The sequence below is a fragment of the Otolemur garnettii genome, unplaced genomic scaffold (genome assembly GCF_000181295.1).
Source record: "Otolemur garnettii isolate 467f Iridium unplaced genomic scaffold, OtoGar3 scaffold00010, whole genome shotgun sequence".
Classification (NCBI taxonomy): Eukaryota; Metazoa; Chordata; class Mammalia; order Primates; family Galagidae; genus Otolemur; species Otolemur garnettii.
The window spans coordinates 25477858-25500966 of record NW_003852405.1 but is presented as its reverse complement, the minus strand read 5'-3'; the positions used below and the strand labels follow the sequence as shown (position 1 = coordinate 25500966).

Sequence of the window (23109 nt, the reverse complement as noted above, 5' to 3'; positions counted from 1 at the left end):
GGCTGGCGCCTTAGCCGGTTGAGCTATAGGCGCCGAGCCATAGGTGAAGTTTTAATAGTGCCTTTCACCCACTGATGTGAAGTCATGATTAAACTTGTGTCTTTATGTGACAAATTTGAAAAGTTTAGATATGTAGTTGGAAGAATATTAGAAATGATTATATGTTTAGGATTTGGGGCTAAGTGCTTATGGACTTTTATATTTATTTTTTAGTTAATATTAAATCATGATTTGAATCCTCAGACATTATCTGCAAGGCCTACTTAAGCCCCGGAGTTCTCTCTAAAAGCGTTTATTGCCTTCCTAGAGTTGAGCCACTCTATTAAAATTTATTTGAATAAATAAGTCAAAGGTTGACTATGGAAAAATTGCAACAATTACAGTGACTCCTACTTCTTTGTTAATTTTAATGACATCTGTCTGTGAAACATAGTATGTTTTTACATATTCTCCAAAATTTTATTTCTAGTTCTAAGGTTAGAAATTGTCATCTGCCAGCACATTTTTAGAAAAACATTATACTTTTCTTCTGATCTGTTTAGAAATGAGTTATTTTCGATGTGTACATGTACTGAGATACTGTATTCTTATGCCAGAAATCGATACATAACTAGCAGCTTGTTCAAAATTAAAGCAGCTAGGCTCCTTGATTCCTGTACTTTAAATTAGCAAGCAGACATGTTAACATTGTAAACTCTGTTAGGCACTTCTTGCATAGGGTACCTAATTCATACGCATCATTTCTTTTCTATTTCACTAGGATTTTATTACGTTTTATGCCACATAAACAAGTGTTGCCATCCCTATTTATTCTTTACCGGAGTATCTCAGACGAGTTCCATGCTTCCAGATCACCTGCAGAGGCTGTAAAAACTGAAATGGCTGAGCCTCTGCCCCGAGAGGGTCTGAGTCTGCTGGTGTTGAGTGGGGGCTTGAGGGCTTGCATTTTCACCAGGTCCCCCGCTGATGCTGGTGCTGTGGGCATGGGGCCACGTTGGGAAACCACTGCTTTATCTTAACTCATCTGAGCGTCTTTATAAATATATAAAATAAAATAAGATCAGTTATTTGAAAGTTGAAGTGTTCAAAATATAACTAGTGTTCATTTATGCTGAACTCTAATTGTAATTCTTTCAAATCATAATCAAAGTTCCACTCATTCAAAGAAACCCTAATGTTCTTCTCTGCTCAATTCACAGTCAATTTTTATGCTTAACATTTAAAAAAAAGTGTAGGTTATTACCGTGATAAATCCACATGGCATCACCTAAATATACTCATAGTTGAATTGTTAATACAGTGAGACTTTTCTTGGTTAAAAAAAAAAACCTCTTTGCATGTGGGGGAAGAGGAGGAAGTCCTGCCAGGAGCTGTGCTCAGCACCAAGAATGCAAACAGCTGAGCCAGAGCCCGTCCCTCCTTGGCTTAGCTCTGCCTTTGCCTTTTCATCAGAATGAAAACTTGAAGCTGAGCCCTTGGCGTGAATTTACGCTGCCTCTATGGCTAAGTAATTGCTTTCTCTTTCCTGATCTCTCTAAATGATAGCAATTGACAGTTTTGTAATCTTACTGACAGCGTGTTGGTGCAGGAATTTGCACGTTTTTCTAAGTATTAACAGCTCACCTTGCGTGCTTCTCTCCCTGTTGTGCCCTCACACAGTTTGGAGACTTAAGATCACTTGCTGCCTTATAAAGGCATGTACATGGCCTTGATTTCCATAATTTGGTTCTCTAAAAGCTCAGATTCATCTCCATAAATCAAGGCACCGATATGCAAAATTATAATTTTCTTGCACGACTTACAATTACGTTCTTCTTGATGACCCTTTACTCTCATAGTCCTTCATTTCCAATTTTTTTCAAGATTAATTTCTTATACTTCGGAGATGTACGTATGTGTGTTTCTAGACATAAAATATATGTTAAATGTTTATGAGAATTTCCGATTGAAAAATGAACACTTTTAATACTTTGAGAGGCCAGGAATTAGGAAATTTATGATTTTATTTGCAGGAGCGTCATTAAATCTCCTCACCATCTATTTTGCTTAAGATTATACTTGTAGAATTAACAGTTCTTGCTGTTTTAAAGCAAATGTGTTACACAATGTGGTTAAAGACATAAGCTAACATAACTGTTGGTGGCATTAATTTGAACTCGTAATTGTGATCAGATAATGCAAAGTGTATGAAAAGGGGGTAAATGTGGGCAATTATTTTTTATTTTCTGGTGTTCTTTCAAACAAAATACAATGGAAGTGAGAATGCTTATTTCTTATGTGCTTCTTGGAAAACATGCTTTGACATTGAGACATGTAAAATAAACGTCTCCGGTTGTAGTCTTCAGTGCATTCTTTACTGTTGGGAAATGGTATAAATCCCCCAATCCTTAGAGATACCGCTTCCTTCACATTGGTCGGAAGTCCTTCCTTCATGTTCTTGATCCACGTAGCGTTAAGACCCCTTTCTCGCCCCTGTGCTCCTAATTTGGTGAGAAGAACCTTCAGCGAAGTGAAAAGAGGGAGGAAACATTTACTAACAAGTGGGATTGTTATTTTATGGAATTTGTGCAAAAAATACACAGTATTTAAAAACCACCTGAAATATACCAAAGTTTGGTTGAGTTGAGTAGCTATCAAATTATATCCCCCAGGAGTAGACGACCAGGATATCCAACCCGCAGGCGTTTATGTTTCTTCTTCTCTGAGACATGTGAGGGTGAGATAAAGGAAGATCCCTGTAAACTTGAGTACAGACCAAGACAGAGAAAAAGGGCTTTCGTCTTGAATGGGGAGCAGCTCAGTGAATGAGGATTCCTGGGAGATGAAGACACTTTTATAAAGCAGTAAACTCTCTTGTTGAAAGATTTAAAAAAGAAGAAATGTGAAACATCAAAATTACGTTCTATTCTCTTTTTTTTCTTTGTGAGACAGATTCTTGCTCTGTCACTCAGGCTGGAGTGCAGTGACACCATTGTGCAGCCTCAAACTCCTGGACTCCAGCCATCTTCCTGCCTCAGCTCCCCAGTAGCTGGCACTATAAGCACACACCGCTATATTGCTAAATTTTTTTCTTCTTCTTCTTCTTCTTCTTTTTTTTTTTTGTAGAGGCAGGGTCTTGCTATGTTGCCCAGGTTGGTCTTGAACTCCTGGGCTCCAGCTTCAGCCTCCCAAAGTCATGGTTTTATAGGCATGAGCCACCACACCTGGCCATGTATCTACACTAGTTGACCCATCTCCTCCTTTAAATCTTAGAATGTAAAATTTGTTCTGTGATTTATGTTACAATCATTCATTTATACTAAATGATGAACCACTGGCAGATTTCTTCCAGTGAGGGAACCAATTTAAGAGAAAGAATAATGAGAGGAAGACATGATCTCGCAGAAGAATGTGACAACACACCTTCTGTATATACCATGTTCTTGAAAATGATGATGTATTTTATATATATTATGTCTTTAAAAAAATAAATGCTGTACTATATTAAAGAGTAATCATCGGAAGAGTTAACATTAATATGTATACAAGCAGTATTGATTTTAATTTATGTAACATTTAAAACTCAATTGAAATTTATTATAGTACACTTAGAATTATAAAAAATTGCCTATTTACTTTCATGGAAGTTTTCAGTCTGTGATGCTATTCAAAGGAGGATGAACTGGGTTTTGAGTTGAAACCATTCCAAGGAGTTTAACTTAACACACAGATTCCTCTTTAACACAATTTTTTCTCTACCGTCCTGTAGTTGGGTTGTGGTAGGAACCAAGATGCTTTCTCAAAATTCTTAATGGTGGAGGCACCGTACTCGGTAGGTAGGGCTATGGCCACATACACCTGGGCTGGCAGGTTTGAACCTGGCCCGGGTCGGCTAAAACAACAATGACAATTGCAACCAAAAAATAGTCGGGCATTGTGGTGGGTGCCTGTAGTCCCAGCTACTGGGGAGGCTGAGGCAAGAGAATCGCTTAAACCCAAGAGTTGGAGGTTGCTGTGAGCTGTGACGCCATGACACTCTACCACGAACGAGAGCTTGAGACTCTGTCTCAAAAAAAAAAAAAAAAATTCTTAATGGTGCTATTTTAGGGTTCAGTTAGTTTGTGCACTATAGAATATCTGGTACTCTAATTGTTAAATAAATTTTGTTATAATTTTTTATCTTCAGCTTGCTTTGCCTTCTTAATGTACATGCTATTAGAAAACATAATAAAAACCCTGAAAACATTCCATTTCATTGGGTTGTAATCAAGTGAAATTATAAAAGAAATAGTTCTTGCCTTTACAAAGCTTGTAAAAAGACCATTAGGACAAATTCATAGAACTTAAGTACCATCTTCCTTAGAATTCCAAATGAATTCTAACAATCTTAATGAACTAATGACAACACACACAAAAAGAAAACACTTCCATATAATAATGAACTGGACAGTCTGGGGATCCTGTTAGTGTAACATTGTTTTCAGTATTGTATTTCAACAAGTACTAATTTAAAAGGAACTGAGGTATGTAGTTAATATTATGCCTGTATCTAAACAGATTGATCTTAGAACACAGGAAAAGTAACAGTGATGCTTGGACATTTCAGTATGTTCCAACGACTGTGTTAAATGCTTTCAATGCCTTTATCATTTATACTGATAAATGGCACACAAGGTGAGAGCTACTATCTTCATATTTAGTATTCAATGGTATAGATAAAAAGTACCTGTAATATAGAACTTCAAACTAAGTTAAACTTAAAAATCTTGGTTCTACATTTGTTTCAGCATGCTATCAAAACTTTCTACTGAGCTGTTAACGTTTATGATTCTATGTTTCCATTCAATTACAATACCCTTTGAAAAATTGTAACTGTATTTTCTAAGTATAGAGCTGAGTATTCTGGTCGTTTCTGGTTGTGGTTTTGTTTTGATTTTTTTGCCAACGCATGTTAAATAATGTCAAAATTTTAAATTAAAATGTATAGTAGAATAATAAAGAACTGTCACTATTTGTTTTTAACCTCTAGTTAAAATTTATGTGTGACCCATAGTACAGAGACTGCCAAGAAAAGAAAACTTTGATAACTGTTGTGGAGCAACTTAGCTTGCTTTTGTTTTATGCTTCTAGTTAAGCATGAATCCGTTCTGTTGTGTCTCTTCAGTAACCTGAACGAATTGTGTTACACAAAGTCTGATGCTTTCTGTTTTACAGGTGCAACAATCGAACACAATGTATAGTAGTTACAGGGTCAGACGTGTTTCCTGACCCATGTCCTGGAACATACAAATACCTGGAAGTCCAGTACGAATGTGTCCCCTACAGTAAGTATGAAGTTTGCATTTCTCACTTGCCGCAGCGTCGCTGGCTGGTGCTGAAAGGCGACACCCGTGGGAGAAGCACGTGGTGATGGCCTCCAGGACCATTTGCATGCGGGGCACTGACAGACTCGGGCCTCCTATTAGCTTCGTGAAGCGTGGAAGGAAGCCACAGTGCGGTGCTGGCCAAGTGTCTGTCTGTGTTCTTGAGTGTTTGGCTTTTAAGGCTAGTGTTTTTCCAGAAAACAAACTTGAATTAGCTATTCAGTAGGGCCCGTAGAAATCTGTACTTTTGCCCAATACCAGTTGCTGACAAATTGGTTTGGCTCGCGGTTTTCTAAAGAAGGAATTGACTTCAGTTTTAATCGTGAGCTACGTGAATGGCTACCTGCTGTTGTAACTGCAGTGCTTGGTTAAAGCCACCCTGGCAGCAACTGAGGCAAGAGCTTTCCCCTTTGTCCCGTTGTCCTTAAGAGCATTTCTGTACAAGACTCAGGGATGAAATCTCGACTCTGAATAAAATAGATGCCACAGAATCTTAGCACATATTTCTGGTTTTCATTTTGGGACCTCGTTTTTAAGACCTTACGGAGGGATAGTTAAAATTCAGTGGAACGTTTTATAGGTAGGATTTAGCTAATCTAATTTTATGTAGGGTTTTTTTTCCTAATCTCAGAATTTGTTCTTCAGATTTATATTCTGAACTTTCAAAACAAAAAAGAACTGAGCACTGGAGACGACTTAAAAGTCAAATGAATATATTATCTGGTTTTTACATACTGGTGTGATGGTGGTGATGTCTTTTTTTTTTAATTTTTAAATTGGGAAAAAACAGAAATGTCCTTTAGTCCATTTACTTCACACGTTTCAATTACACATTTTTTTTTAAATCAGTAATTTTACTGATTTGAGATAGTTTTTGTATATTTCTCTCCTAAAAAATACTGGACTCACCAAATAATGAAATTGCCACGTCCAGAATCTAGGCCACTAGTTCTGACATACTCATACATCCAAGCTATTAGTGTTTCTACAAGGAAAGGTCCAAATTCTGATGGATACGCTCTGTCCCGTATGGTAGCAACCAGCACACTTGTACACAACCCTGGGAGGCTCTCTCTCCTCTCTCTCCTCTGCCTTAGTTCTGACAAACTGGCTTTTGTGTGTCACCAGTTAAAGGCCAAACACAGACTATCTTTTCTTTTCATCCCAGCTCTGTGTTCCTGTGTTGCTGTGAAATGGATGCTTTTTTATGTTTCCAGTATTTTTTTATGCCATTTGTAGGATTGGAAGCCTACGGAGTAAACTGATCTTGCTATCACTTCTCCCGTGGGTCGTTGTTGGTGGCTTTACATAACCCTTCTCCTGGGCCACTAGAGGAACACTGTATATGCTTTTGACCTAACCAAACTTTTGTTCCATGAAGTCACTCTACTTGAATTTAGCGTTGATTTCTGTCCTCATGTTAGAGAAGGAACCCAGCATCCATTCCCAAACAGTGGGATCAGTCAGAGCTGCCAAGAATTGTGTCTTTCTGGAGCCAGTTCCTGTCACCTAGTCTATAGACCAAGAGCAGTGCTCAGCACCTATTATTTTCAGAATCTTAAAGTGATTTCTTGCGCTGTTTAAGAAAGGAAAATGTGGATATCTTCTGGAACATCTAACTTTCAAAATTTTATTTTTCCAGTTCTCCAGAAGTATTGTACATTGTGCACTTAACTTGCAAATAGCTATATTCAGAGAAGTATTTATTCTTTTTAGTTTTTGTCTTTTAAAGCAAAAAAAAAAAAAACTTGAGTAATTAATTGGCTGTTATCTTTCTAGATGTTTGCACGAGGCAGAAATAAGTCTTTGGTTTTTTTTTTTTAACTGCTTCTTGGTAGAGAATGAAAGTCATTATAATTCCTACACACTGTATGGTGGTGACACACTGTAAATGGCACAATTTCAGTTGATGTTAAATTTTAGCACAAAAGGTCTTTTTAGGGTGGTGCCTGTGGCTCAGTGATTAGGGTGCCCCCCATATACTGAGGGTGCTGAGTTCAAACCCAGCCTCAGCCAAACTGCAACAAAAAATAGCTGGGCCTTGTGGTGGGAGCCTGAGGCAAGAGAATCACTAAGGCTAAGCCCAAGAGCTGGAGGTTGCTGTGAGCTGTGACAGTACAGCACTCTACTGAGGGCGACAAAGTGAGACTCTGTCTCAGAAAAAGGTCTTTTTGATCATTCTGATCTTATGTTGAGCTGTGTATTATCTCTTTCACATTTTTCCCTCTCTCTCTCTCTTTTTTTTTAGTACTTATATCTGTTCCTTGCACCTGCTTTTGTTTTAATCTTCTTGCTTTCACTTTCTCCTTGTTTTAATAGTTTATGTACTTTGTAACATTCGTATACCTCTTTTACACTTAGTAAAAAGTGTCACTTACGTAATTTAGTTATTACCTGGCTTGATGCCAATTTATATCCACAGCACATCCTCCAGGAGCCTATTTATATATCCCAAACTATTTTGTCCTATTGTGGAACAATTTCAGAAATTTTCCATGACTTCTGAAAACTTTATAATAAGTGCACTTCACAGAGAACATTGGAAATGTTGTTATTTGGTTGCCTTGAGTACGTGTATGCTTAAAACAGGCAGGTGCATTCTTAGGACATTGTACTTGCTTACACAACGTCTGTGTCAACAATCCCTTATCACTGACGGAACGGAGGGGCAGCATGTCCATGAACTTGAATGAAGTCATGAAGATCTTGGAGGATAAGGGAGAGCCATCAGATGGGCATTTGCATCCCATAAGCAGGATTTGGTTTTTGTGTTTGGATGCTCATTTCATTTTTGTCCTACTATAAAAATTATACTATAAGGTTAGATGCGAGTTTTATTTGATGAGAAAAAAAAAATAGCCGTTACTGTTGATTCAGTCATTCCCAGTGAATGAACATGTGAGATTATGGAAAATAAAACAGTGTGTCACTTCAGATACAGAGTCTGTGGGCTGTAGCTAGCTTGGGTCCATTTCTTGTCTTGTACACCCATGGAGTCCTCCACAGATGTTGGTGGGTCATGTACTTAAGTGTTTGCTCTATAGAAAAGTAAATGTATTGGCTCGGCGCCTGTGGCTCAAGCGGCTAAGGCGCCAGCCACATACACCTAAGGTGGCGGGTTCGAATCCCCAGCCCAGGCCCGCCAAACAACAATGATGGCTGCAACCAAAAAATGGCCGGGCGTTGTGGCGGGCGCCTGTAGTCCCAGCTGCTTGGGAGGCTGAGGCAGGAGACTCGCTTAAGCCCAGGAGTTGGAGGTTGCTGTGAACGAGATGCCATGGCACTCTACCCAGGGGGATAGCTTGAGTCTCCGTCTCAAAAAAATGAAATAAAATAAAATAAAATTGTTTAGAAAAAAAAAAAAAAGAAAAGTAAATGTATTGTTAGGAGTTAATTTATACAGTCTCTTAAGACAAGTTGCAATAATGTTTGGCATGTGATAAGGAATGCTGATTTTACTAATTTTATTATATTTTTATATTCTTCTGAGTTGATAGAATTTTGATTGATTTGACAGATATCTATCCTTTGGCCTTTTTATAAAAATCATAATACAGGGATTTTTTAAAGATCCATATCCTTCTCAGTAGGATTCATCAATCATCAAAGTTCTTTATTTTTTTCTTAATTTTTACATTTAGATGTCACTTCTCATTTTTTATTAGAATGATATGCAATTCATAATTTTTAAAAATACATGATATCAGCTAAAACGTACATTAAAGAGTTCCCTATTTCGTATCTTATTCAATGCTTGCATGATCATTTTAATGTATCAAATAATAAAATTCAGCCGTTTTCTATGAATGGCAAACATAAAATGTGTTTTCTGCATCTCCCATTGAACATGTTTTAAGTTAAACGAGTGAACATATTTTAAGATGCTTTTTTCCATTACATTTTAGTAAAATCATCCTTCCCTTAGTTTAAATACACCCGTATCTAAATGTGGTCTGAGCAGTCACAACACCAAAGATTCCTCTCATCACCATGTTCGTACCACCCCTTTTTGTTAATGATTCTAAGCAGGTATAATGTTACACTTCCCTGAGGAATAATTTTAGGACTAGAGGTTTATAAAAAAAGTATTGTTTGCAAGTTAGTAACACGAAATGTTTTCTATTTAGTAGCTGCAGTCAGAATTATACATTACGGAGCAAGTATGTTTCCTGAAAGTAGTTGCACAGACCCGAGTTGGGTGGGAGAGGTCGTAGCTTCAGGTGAAGAGTTACGGGCTATCCCTATGGCAGAAATCTTTGTGGGTATGTTTCTCCCATAGGTATTTCAAAAGGTCGATATTTAATCTTGATGAATTATTGTAATGTTAAAATTAGGCTGAGAGACTAACGATATGTTTACTACACTGTCTTTGGGCCTGATTTGGAGTTGGAAAGTTAGCCCACCCTCATGCATTTTAATAAGGGGGAGAAACACAGGGAGCAATCTGGTCATTTTATGAAATTCAGGCAACATACTTCAAACCTACATACCACGTAAAACAGTATGTTACGGTTTGTAATGATGAGAATACTGTTTACCAACAAAGATCTTATATAGCACCCTTCCTAACTGCATAATCTATTTCTTTAAACTTGTAGGAGATTTTTTTCTCATTTAACTCTACTAATCAGGTTTGTTTTATTAAAGCATTTGCTTTTTTATAAGGTCTGTGGAGTCAAGGTATTTGCTTTGAATGCTCGGTATGATTGTCGTTGCATGCTGGCTTGCTTTCTGTGTAAACTGATGACGGTAGAATTGTCATAATGAGCTAACCATAATTTTTTCTTCCTTTTTCTCCTTGCCTACTGTGCTTGCTTTTCCCTTGTATGTATTTTGCTTACTTTTTTTTAATAGACTTAGTATTACAATTTTGAAATATATAGAAAATTTATTAAGAATTCTATAATGTAAAGGATATGTAAACCTACATAAGTAAATTAACTAATTCTAGTGGGGAAGAAAGGCATAACCTTACCCCACTCTTCAGAATCTCTGTTGGGGCCGGGGTGGGGGTGGATTTGCACATTCCTGAGAACGAGGCTTTTCTAATAGTTAGAATGGATTTACCCAGACATAGAAAATGATAGAAAAACAGTTGATACCTACCGAGCTGCATAATTGTATATTTCTTCGTACATGAATTTCTGAGAAAGAATAAGCATGTCAGTATTTATTAAATTTGACCTAAATTCCAAGATGGATGTCATTTAATGAATGGATTTTCCTATTGTTGTGCTTACCTGATTGTAGTCAGTGAATAATTAAGTTCACCTAAGTGGGAATGATTCACCTGTGCATGCATTCCTGTCCGTAGCCCTACGTAGAAAGTAAAAGAATGCGGACTGACTTTGGAAAGACAAAAGTCTGTATGTCATGCATTAGTGAAGAGTTTCATTATTTATTCAGGTTCACTAAGTGAAACATCATGCCAACCTATTTATATTGCCTCCTTAATCTCCTAAAATGATTGATCCGTGTTCTTTTATGTAACTTTAGAATCTTTCTCCTGCTAGGTTTTCCTGTTGTGTGTTTCTCTTTATCCAAAGTAGTGCAGCCCATGTTCTTTCCTGTATTTAGCATCTGTTACGAATTCAGTCTTAAGACTAATAGTCGATTTATTTTAATCTTTTTTCTTTTTCCCTTGCACCTTTTTTTATTTTTTATTTTTCCTTCCGATGCTTAAAATAGAAGTGGAGCAAAAAGGTAAATAACGTACACAGTCTGCACCCCGGCTCCCTGTCATGTGCCTTATGGATGTTCACTTCCTCCCCCTCCTCCCCCTCCACACCCCCGTGTTACGATGATGAGCAGGATCTCATTTGGGGACCTCACTAAGAAGTCAGACGTTGACACTGACATTAAATGATCGCTAAATCTGGTGATGGGGTAAAAATTCCGAAGTCGGCGAGGGGGAGCGGCCCTTTCTCTGTTTCTTTTTCACCCTGGATCTCTTTTTCTGAAACCCTCGAATACTTTCTTACTGTTCAAGTGTCATCTGGCTTGGCTTCCAGAACCCTCTCCCTAGCATGCTATGGTTACAGGGTCTCCTGGTTGTTTTATCACTGCTTTTTTCTGCGTTTACTTTTCTGTACTCCTAATTGCATTTTCCAAATATTTACGTTCCTTAGATGGAAGCTCCTTTGTTTTCAGTCTCACGTCTATACAAGTTGTAAATAAGCCTTCGCATCGGGTTTTCTGTTTTATTTACCTTATTTTGTGGTTTTGCTTTTGAGAGCTTAATAGGTGGGCTGGGGGCTGGGAGGTATAAAGTTTGGAATAAAATTAAATACTTTAACATCAAGTTCAACATGTTAAAACATACATTACCAAATGATAAGATAAAAACACATATCAGAAATTTAAATTGTCAGTTCAGTTATGGATGGTCTTATGCTTAGGCTTCTACTTGTGAAAACGAACCCCATGTAATCTTTGTACACTACTACAGCATTGATTCTGGTAACTTCAGAAATGAAGGGTTAGTACTTAACATTAAGTAAACATTTTGGTAAAAATAAGTGCTAATTAAATGAGTTTTCCTCTTTCGATTTGTGATCGTTAAAACATGGTTGCTGCATAATTTTGTTAACTTGACTTACTTTTTGTCTTTTCTCTGTGACTGTTAGTTTTTGTGTGCCCTGGGACCTTGAAAGCAATTGTGGACTCGCCATGTATCTATGAAGCTGAACAAAAGGCGGGTGCTTGGTGCAAGGACCCTCTTCAGGCTGCAGACAAAATTTATTTCATGCCCTGGACTCCCTACCGTACTGATACTTTAATAGAATATGCTTCTTTAGAAGATTTCCAAAACAGCCGTCAGACGACAACATACAAACTTCCAAATCGAGTCGATGGTACTGGATTTGTGGTCTACGATGGTGCTGTCTTCTTCAACAAAGAAAGAACAAGGAATATTGTGAAATTTGACTTGAGGACTAGAATTAAGAGTGGCGAGGCCATAATTAACTATGCCAACTACCACGATACCTCCCCGTACAGATGGGGAGGGAAGACTGACATCGACCTCGCAGTTGATGAAAATGGCTTATGGGTCATTTACGCCACCGAACAGAACAATGGAATGATAGTCATCAGCCAGCTGAACCCGTACACGCTGCGATTTGAAGCGACGTGGGAGACGGTGTATGACAAACGGGCAGCGTCCAATGCTTTTATGATCTGTGGAGTCCTCTATGTGGTCAGGTCAGTTTATCAGGACAACGAAAGTGAGACGGGCAAGAACGCGATTGATTACATTTACAATACCCGACTGAACCGCGGAGAATACGTGGATGTCCCCTTCCCCAACCAGTACCAGTATATCGCTGCAGTGGATTACAATCCCAGAGACAACCAGCTCTACGTCTGGAACAACAACTTCATTTTACGATATTCTCTGGAGTTCGGTCCACCCGATCCTGCCCAAGGTAAGAACGTCCCCTTGAAATGCTTATGCCGTTTTGTGAACACCTTATGTTCAAAAGATGTTGGTTAATATTTTCCCCCTGGTTTCTTTCCCTGTTCATTCACACAAAGGACAATATTGTGGTGCATTCTCACCTTACCGTGGTTCATTTTATTTTTCTGAATTTCTTCATTTAAACGTTGGCTTTAAGAAACTGTAGCGTTATTGGTCAGTTTAGCTTTTCATTGCTAAAAATACATGACCAACTACAAACCTGTTAGTGTTGGTTTCTTTCCCTCCTCTACCTGAGTCCTGAATTGATTATAATCCATGTGCAGACCTTTTAACTTCTTGGCGCCAGTGGTTAAGGGAAATGAGTGGGAGGAGGTCTCAGGAGATCAGCCAGGCTTGATGGACAAAGTGAGCGTAAGTGTTCTGAAGTTTGGTGCCTGTTCTCTGGATAGGAGACGGAGGATCATGCAGTATCTTTTTAGGTCATCATGTAAAATCACACGTTTTTATTTCCTGATAAATTAGTGACAGTTTGAAGTCAGTATTTCTCTGACTTTAACTGTTGCACGTGAACTGATTTATGATGACAGATCTGTTAGCTTTTTTTTTTCCCCCAGGTCTCTTAGGTATCTTTCTGAAGGACCATTAATTGGGAAAGTAATATGCTGCATTTTTGGAAGTATATTCTGATTTATTTAAGTGATTTCAGTTCTGTGAGAAATAAATTTTTGACGGTAAATCGAATATTTCGTTAAAACAAGATTATCTCATACTCGTGATGAAAGTGTTACTATCTTCTTACAGAGCTACGCAATTTATCAGTCTTTTTTATTTGAATAATAAAAATAATAGATTTGTGTTTCAAATCTGTAATATTTCAATTTACTAAGAAGTTAGTGGGAATTTTCACATGGTGACGTCAACATTTTAGAAACTGAAAACAAAGATTTTTAAAGTTATTAAATCAATCTCCCCAACAGATTTTTTTCTTGTTAAAGCAGTACACTTAAACACGTGTATTTAAATGTACTGAAAACAACCGAGTATGCCTACATATATCTTAAGATACATAAATAAGTTCTAAACATTGTCATATAGTCAAGCCTCAAAACCAGAAGTCACAGCTTTTTGTAATTGAACTTCTAATCCGAGTTATTATAGAATACCAAGATAATGTGTATTTTGTTCATGCGGGAGCGGTATATTGACTTTTTCCTCTAAATCACGGATATCTGGAGGGGGGTTTGGCTTTAAACGATAGCAGTAATGTCCATCGTTAAATTTTCAACAGAATTCTTACTTTAGGGTACAAAGTACTTTATTGTTCTAATCTCACAACCATTTGTTTTAAAATTTATACGTATTTGTTTGTTCAGAAGGCCAACCATTTGGTATGTTTGTGTATTTCTGTTGTTAATTTTAAAAGCTACGATATACAGTGTTTCTCCTTTATCCTATAGATTGTCAAAAAGCAAACGCGAGGCACTGGCAAACTTTAGGCTTTAGCTAAAATTGTGTGGATCCTCGTGTTAACCTTTTTGTAACCTGTTTACATGTATCACCCCAAGAGCTGGTACGTTAGTTAGCCTTGGATGGCAGTAAATTTTTTTCCCCTCATGAGAAAAGAAAGAGGAAAGGAAGGGAGTGAGGAGAGAAAGAAAGAAAGAGAGAGAGAGAAAGAAAAGAAAGAAAGAAAGAGAAAGGGAGAGAAGGGAAGGAAGGAAAGGAAAGAAGAAAGAAAAACAGAAAATACTTTAAAAATGGCACATCTGTGATCGGCCAACACGTGAAAGATTGTGAATAGTTGAGTACAAATTCAATTTAACAAGAAATCATTACCCGTCTGCTTGTCACAAAATACTTCAGTGAACACAAAGATGAGGAATAATGTCATTCCCTACTTGCAACATTTATTCTAGTAAATAATTTGATCTAGTTCAGATGAGAAGTCTTTGATAGGGTAGCCGCTGTTTGGAAAGAGCAGTTACCAGCTTTGGAAATGGGAAACTTCTATGTATGGAGCGTGCGTTCCTGTATGACCAGTGTGTTCCTGCCGCTGAGTCTGGGCATCCTCAGGAGCCACTCTTCAGACCTCCCAGAGTGTGAATGTTTGTGTCGACCCCTTCTTAAACCCTTAGTGATAAGTTTTATCTGACCTACATTTCTCTTCTATTTGACCCATATTCTTATTCTCTCCCCCTAATAATGTTTCTGCGTATGCTTTTAGAGACTCCTGCTTCTCATGCAAGACGGTGCTGTCTGTATTCATTTTAGGTGGAGCCTTGCTCAGCTCTTCTGGCCCATAAATTTAGGTCAAGCCAATAACCCACTGTCAGCTTTCCAGAAGCAAGATCCAAGAAACTGATAGGACAGAGCAATCACAGAAATGAGGTCTTTGCCTGTCGTGAAGCGGTGATTGATTTCTTTGGCTAAAATTCATAAAGTCCAGGGTTCTGGCTTTGCTCTCATGTATGTGGCCAGGGGATAAGTGGTGCTGTACAATTCTCCATTCCTTTCGTTTTTCATTGCAGACCGTTTCACAGTGGATTAGCATCAATTCTTCCCCCCATTTACAAATCTAAGCCCTTTTCATTCCTAACAGCACAAATTTGTATTTCTGGGTCCTGATCTTTTTTTTCCCCCTTTGAATTTTTAGCTTTGTCTGGTCCTTGCATTTGCTCCCTTCCCTGCAGCTGGATCGAGTTCCCCTCTTTCTCCTTCTCTAGAATGGGTTTAGGAAAAACCCTTTTCAGTTTTATTTTAACTCTACCCTGTTTCTTAATCTAGATGTCTTTACGTTTACTCCACCTATCTACAGATTTGTCATCCCAAATAGCGTCCAGGAAATGGTGTGCCTTTACTTGCGTTTGGCTGTTCTGATAAGACACTTCTGTAACATAAGGGGACCTTTATAGCAAGAGCCAGTTTTGTTTATACAGAATTTAAGAAGTGGTTAGTGTAGAGTACGTATTTCCTGACGTATTTTCTCACCCATAAGGAATGCTGTGTAAGAAGTGATCAGTACTGTCAGACATTGAATCAGGGCACATTTAACGGACTCTCGTTTTGCCTTACAGGGCTACAGTCTCACTCTAGCTGGAGTTCGTTCAGTAAATAGCAAGTGAGTCCTTGGATCTTGCTAAGGGGACTATTACTTTTCGAGTAAATGGATATTGTCCTAAAACCCTTCCATGCAGGGAAAAACCTGGTAATCAGTAGCAAGTTCTTAGTATACAACCGTAGGAAATTGAACCTTTCTTATGTGTTTGTCAGAATCTACTGGTATGTTAGTATCATTTCTTAGGTATCTATATTCCAATGAGAAATGATAGGCAGAATGCTAAGTCCGTTAATCTGGATGCTAGACAAGTTCTGTTTATCAACAGAACTTTGTAAAAAGGGGTGTGGATTTGAGTTACCATTCTGTTGCAGGCTACCATGTTTTCTGGTTCCTTCATAGGATATTCCTGAGTTTTGAACCTTTTGCCACCTATTTCATGATGTGACTTTGTCTTTATTTTTCCAGTATCACATTATGTTTACACATCTTTTCTTCTTTTAGAGATTTACACAGAACACAGTGTCAGTTAAAGGTTCTAAAAGCAGGACAAGGTCCTTTTTTTTTTTTTTTGGAAGCCATTCTTTTTCTCAAGTCTATAAATATCTTTTACCTAAAAACGTAAGATCATAGCATTTCAGCACCTGGACACTTGATCCCACACAAATTACTTTCTTTCTTTATGGCTTAATTTCCTCATCTCTAATCGGAAGATAACCAGTGTCTACTTCACTGGATGGTGGTAAGGATTAAATAAGATGATCTGATAGTTCATGAATAGTGATTGGCATCTGGCACATTAGTGCTAAGTATAAACTTTTATCAGTACCAGATGCCTTGGTGGGACCGTCTCTACCTGCAGGAAGAATTAATAATTTTTAGAAATCCCTGCCTTTCTAAGCTTTCCATATTAGAAAAAAAAATTATTTTCCTTAAAGTAAATGAAAGCCGAGTGGAATCCCAGAAATTCTAGTTGTCCCCCGGTGGGTTCAGTTTTGTCACGTAAAGTTTGTTTTCTTGGTATTTTCAGGATCCTTCCATCTTTCACACAAATTTACCTTTGAAGAATGTGTTGATCCCCTTTTAAGTTCTTTCAGTGATTAAAAGGCAAAAAGGAATGAAAATATATTATTCAAAAAAGCACACAGGGAAAAATGGCTGTAGAATGTTGCATGAAATTCTGAGCATTTAATCAAGGTCATTTTAATATCTACCGGGACTCAGTTGTTCTGACTCTTCACTGATGCTTGGCTAACAAAGGACTAATGAAGTGTGACCCTGTGTTTCCATGACTGAGCATGCCCAGTGTCGAGTGGTGCATCCGATGGGGCGGCAGGGAACCGCTCAGCTCTGCCCTGGTTGCTCTGAGTCCCCACTCCTCTCTTAAGACCTGATTCAGCAGCAGCCATTTCACACTTCTGCAGAAGATTGTGATGCTTTTGACAAATGTTAATTGAGAAAGCACTGAAAGCCTGACTGCATTGTAATCAAAAGAAAATTACAGAGGTTTAACAAGATGTCAGGCGAGTACTTTACAGGAAAAGATAGGCAGGTTGGAATGGGTTCCTGCAGCAGCTGACGAGGCATGATGTTTGACTAATGTACACAGACATCTCTCATATGGTCAATAAATTATGCCCTAGAAATAAAACACATGTTTTAGAAGTTTCTCTGGAGATGGAGGGGAAAGGAGTGAAACGTGTACAGTGTACTTATTGACAACAAGAAGTTGGTTACTACTAAGAATTAGAAGCATGTGTACAATGCTTTTTCTGATAAACTTCATATATTCTCAGTAGTGTCAGAATTATAAAGATAAAAATGTGTGGACTGGAGCTTAAAATAGTAAACAAATCAGCGATACCATGAGCGTGTTTTCTAATAAGTTTTAATGTTCCAGCTCGCTTCTCTTGTATAGGTAAAGCATAAGTAGGTGAATGTTTTTTAAGATGATTTGAAAAGAAAGGCTCTGTTTAATTGGCTGTACTCGAGCAAGTTACATTTAAGGCATCATAGGGGAAAGTTTGTTCAGAGCCCGGTGATCTGTGAATGTTGGTAAAACTTTATTGTGCAGTAGTTTGTAAATGGCAGCGTCAGGTTTCTGACAGTTTTCATTTCTGGTTAACTCAGTGATGATTCGTAGAGAAGCCTCTGAGATCCTAGTGGGTATAACAGCTGGAAAGTGATGTCAGAGGCTAAAGGAGCCATTTAAAAATAAAAAAAAAAAAACATTTTCTGCTTTTAAATGTATAGCCTTAAATTCTCTGTTAAGGGTTAACAGTATATGGGGGGGGTTAATTAGGCATGATTTGGTCTAACCCTTTACCTTGACGGGAGATGACACTTCTGACCAGAACTAGCCCTTGTTCATACCTGTCTTTTCAAAAGTAAAGGAGCTGAAGCCCGGGATGTTCCCTTGCCGTACTAGCCCCTGTGCACCAAGCTTACCTCCTGTTTAGATCTAAGCCGTCTTGCTTAAAGACCTCGGGAGCAAGAAGGGCTGCGGGGTGGAAAGATGTCACAGTATTTTTCTTGCAGGATGTAGAGGGGGCGGCTTTAAATCTATTTTGTTATCCAAGAAAAATATCATGGTTAGACTTTTGTTGCTACTTTGAATTTAATTATTTATAGACCATGCGTTTATATAATAAAATTTTTCTAAATTCAATGACCTATTTTTTCTGTTGAATAGTGTACGACGAAATTATCACTATACTGACACATTTCCTTGAGAAATAAACCAAACACAGAGTCATACAGCAAAAGCCTAAACGACCATCCTTTAGCCAACGATATGAATAAGTTAGAATACGTGCTGTGCTTTCCTCTCCCCCAGCGGTGCCAGTGATTCTCATTCTGTTGGTGTGTGTGTGTGCACTCACGTTCCCACGTGCACGCCCGCGTGTATGCCTGTGTGTGAGAGCAAGTGTGTGTTGGAGGTTAACACACTCATCTTTTTTCCATAGTGCCTACCACAGCTGTGACAATAACTTCTTCTGCTGAGCTGTTCAAAACCACAGTATCAACCACGAGCACTGCTGCACAGAAAGGCCCCATGAGCACCACTGTCGCTGGATCCCAGGAAGGAAGCAAAGGGGCGAAGCCACCTCCAGCAGTTTCTACAACCAAAATTCCACCTGTAACAAATATTTTTCCCCTGCCAGAGAGATTCTGCGAAGCCTTAGACTCGAAGGGGATAAGGTGGCCTCAGACACAAAGGGGAATGATGGTTGAACGACCGTGTCCCAAGGGAACAAGAGGTATTTTTCTGTAAAGTACCACACATAGATTGATAACAGCGAACATCATTTTTGTTACTTTGGCAGTACTCGCACCTGTACGCAACTAAAAGCCTCGTAACCTGTAAAAGTAACTTAAGATCAGGCGTGAAATTACCTCTCCCTCTTAAAGACTTAGGTCAAGCCTGAGATTTTTGCCCCAGGACTCTAGCGAGGCTCCCTTAACAGCTGCCTTTGTCATTACAAGCTTCCCTGGATAAGTCCCAAGAAAACCAGGGGCTTTTGTTTGTCTGCGGTAAATGTATGGTATTGCTGTGATGACTTTCCATTTACTGTTGATAATCTGCATCAAACCCTCCTTTACGTCCGTTACTGTCAACTACTTCCATTAGCGTTTATTCAAAATTTAACACGCAGCGTAGGATCGTGATAGCTGATTTCCCGAATGCACGCAGAAAAATGGTTTCAATTTCACTGTTGTTTTCCACATCTGTTGTAGGAACTGCCTCGTATCTCTGCATGGTTTCCACTGGAACATGGAACCCTAAGGGCCCCGATCTTAGCAACTGTACCTCACACTGGGTAAATCAGCTGGCTCAGAAGGTTGGTTGGAACCTTTTAATGTGATACACATGGTGATGTAGGGCTTTAACTTCTAACGTAAATAATTTAGCTTTGTATGTGAAAACCAGCTTTATTGCTCTTTGTTCAATATAAAAATAAAAATGGTGCATAGTTTTGTCTGTAAACTATTTATTGAAAGTTACAGATGTTTTGGGGTAGGCTGTTTTTCTACGTTAAGCTTCTTAACGAGTACATACTTGCTTAATTTTATTCATATTTAGTTTGTTCTGTTTCTTTTGATGTTCAGAAGACAAATAGTGCATTGGCCTAATAAACCAAATATCGTTAAGTTTGCAACTGAATCCACAGAATGCAAGCAGATGTTTACATCAGATGTGATTTTGGTAGAGTGAGTAAATGACTTTCAAGGCATCGGTAACTTTCATATCACGATGGAAGGCAGTGCCGATTTATTCTCTCCTCTTCCATCCTACCTTTCTGAAACACAAACCCTGGATAATAACTCTGAGTTTCCTACTGACAGCATTCTGATTTCAATTCTGGATCACTGGAAGAAATAAGATTTTAAAATAACCATTTAAAATGTTTGCAGTGAAATGAAAGAGCTGGCTGAAAATTTTGAGAAAGAATTTGTTTTCCTTTTTGTTTCTTTTCAATGTCTGGCTGAGAATTTCTGTTGTGTGTTGAAGATCTAAGAGCCTTTAATCTTCGGAGATGAAGAGAAAGTTACTGGTCTCAGTCAGTTGCAGATTTTGACATGTTGGCAAATATTTTTTTTTTACTTTCCGCCACAACAAAGGTTCTCAGGGAGAACTCGAAGCCATAAACAGAACAGGAAAGTAGACTGAGAGAATGCGAATTGTCATTGCAGATTAGAAGCGGAGAGAATGCTGCCAGCCTTGCCAATGAGCTGGCTAAACATACCAAAGGGCCAGTGTTTGCTGGGGACGTGAGTTCTTCCGTGAGGTTGATGGAGCAGTTGGTGGACATCCTGGACGCTCAGCTGCAGGAACTGAAGCCTAGCGAAAAGGATTCAGCTGGACGGAGTTATAACAAGGTAGGGAGAGCTCCTCTTGTTCTGAATTAACAGTTTGTACGGCAGCTCTTGATATGTCTAGCGGTGGCCAGCCAAAGCTCTGCTCCCCTGGACATGGACTTAGAAACAGAATTTCTATTGCGGTTCATTTTTCAAGCGAGAATTACAGTAGAGAAAGGAGCAATGTGGCCCTCCCCAATCAGCATAAATGATGTGAATTAACTGAGAGACCCCCTAGTTGGTACCAGACTTCACCGCCTGATTGTAGCCAGTCCTGTCTCTTTATTTATTGATTTATCTTTGCAGTTTTTGGCCGGGGCTGGATTTGAACCCTCCACCTCCGGCATATGGGGCCGGCGCCTTACTCCTTTGAGCCACAGGCGCTGCCCCCGTACTGTCTCTTTAGAACGCATTATGTACACTTGCAGAGACTCCGTTACAGAGTTTATATACCTTTGTGTGCCAGTATGTGAAACTCTTATGATGGCAACAAAATTATTAGTCCCTGAAATACTTCTTTCACTGGCCGCTTTGGGGAGAAGGAATTTATTGTTATCAGTGTTAGTAACTTTTCCAATTATGACAAAAATTAGATACTTTCCACCTGACTGTGTTTATATTAAGTTCTTAGGACCCCCAAATCTGTGCCTAGTGTGGTTCTTCGGAGTTAAGCAGTGGATTTTTTTGACCGTAGTGTGCATTTTGTCTCTTTGCGTCAGCATACCTTGCATTAATACACATTGCGGAGTACAACCCCAAACTGTAAGCAGGCAGTTCTGGCAGTCAGCACAGACTCGACACCCAGAGGACTTACATGTATGATGAACTTGGGGCTCCAGAACGCCAGCTTAGTTTTTGAGGATTTCTTCTTTCCTCATTTTCAGCAGATACAGATCTAACCTCTGATTTTCTTTTCTTTTACTTAAAAGCTCCAAAAGCGAGAGAAGACATGCAGGGCTTACCTTAAGGTATCTCTCCCGTGCCGTCCCCTGCTTCCCCCCCAGCCACCTGCCACGCTTGTCTTCTTGCTGCATGAGCCGACGCGTTTCAGTCTTTGATAATTATATAATGTGCCCCATATCAGCTGTACCCATGTTGGCTTTTCACAGGCATATTCCTCTCAGAATAAGCAAATAATTCATTTTAATCATCTTTGTTTTCCCAATCATCCAAAAGTATAAGAATTTTAACGAAACATCCTCTTAATTGGAAAGTGATTAAATCATCTCCTTGTTTCCTGTTGTCAATCTCTGTGGATTATAAAAACAACTTGCGTGAAACAGCTCTGATATAGTCCTGGCAGTTTATCGTATCAAAGACTGTGTAGTCATACTGTATGTGCATGAAAGTCACTGCTTCCTTATCCATGTGGTGTACTCTTAAACAAGGGAGGCTTTGTCCTAAAAATGTTAAGAGTCATTTCTGGACTGAGGGTGATACGGGGATGGCTTACTAGAAATGAAATATAAACAATGTGACAGGGCCATCAGTATCTGTTACATATTGCTTTTTTTCAGGCTAATAGGAACAGAAAGGGCCCCTCTTTGGCTTAGAATCCTTGTCCACTCCAGCCGGTTTCTCTCCCTGGTCTGTCCAAGTAATAGGAAACTGAGGTTAACCGTGGAATTGCCCTGCTGATTCTAGGGGTAGATCAAAATCATCATACCAAATGGCATTTTTGTTTTGTAAGTTTTAGAAGTTTCTTTGTGGGCAGATAATTATTTTCTAAACTAATTCTTCTGGGGACTATAGTCCTGTAAAATCAAAATTTGAGTAACTTGAGGTTACTCAAAAGCCATGACTTCACTATTATAATTTTGATTGGAAAGGTCTGGAGGAAAAAAAAAAGCATCTCACTAGTTAGTGTTAGACGTTGTTGGACCTAAAAACTTTACATGAAAAGGAAGCAGAAATCCTATTTGAGGCAGTCCATTTTTGAAAGTCTCCTCCTAGCCTGTTTAATGGGGACAAAGAATAACTACTGAAGTCTGGAGAAGTTTTCAGGCTCAACTGTTCAGTTCAGGTATTAGTCAGCGCATATAGGAAATGTAATAATTGGTGTGTTGCCAGGACATCATCTATCAGTGGAAAAAGAATAGCTTTTTCTTTTCCTTTTTTTTTTTTTTTTGATAGGGAGAGACTACTTCAGGAGTATGATTAGGCTAATGATCATTTTGATACCACTATCACAATTTGATAGGATCATTTTGATACCACTTGATACTGTTTGAAAGGTACAAGTAGTGCTGAGTAAGGAACGTTCCACATTAATAAAAGCATGACATCAGCGAGTTACATGTATACAGAACAGATTCCAGCATGACCTTAATTTCTGACCAGTGTCATTTTCACTGTCTCCAGTGAGCTCCTCTGTTCAGATAAGAACAATAAAATGCTTTAAATTACAGATCAGAAGCCGACGTACACTATGC

General features: G+C 38.6%; 1 protein-coding gene across 7 annotated transcripts in view; it reads left to right on the top strand.

The window, feature by feature from the left end:
* ADGRL2 (adhesion G protein-coupled receptor L2) overlaps positions 1 to 23109 on the top strand; it is a 206000-nt gene that overhangs the window by 143239 nt on the left and 39652 nt on the right. For 4 of the 7 annotated variants that reach the window (XM_012801732.2, XM_023509921.1, XM_023509916.1 and 1 more), the window contains exons 4-9: positions 5194 to 5303; positions 11969 to 12769; positions 18784 to 19077; positions 19556 to 19659; positions 20513 to 20698; positions 21607 to 21645. In XM_012801732.2, the coding sequence (XP_012657186.1) occupies positions 5194 to 5303; positions 11969 to 12769; positions 18784 to 19077; positions 19556 to 19659; positions 20513 to 20698; positions 21607 to 21645 (1534 nt within the window). The remainder of the gene's footprint in view (positions 1 to 5193; positions 5304 to 11968; positions 12770 to 18783; positions 19078 to 19555; positions 19660 to 20512; positions 20699 to 21606; positions 21646 to 23109) is intronic. The other 3 variants (XM_023509920.1, XM_023509917.1, XM_023509919.1) reach the window with 1 other exon arrangement.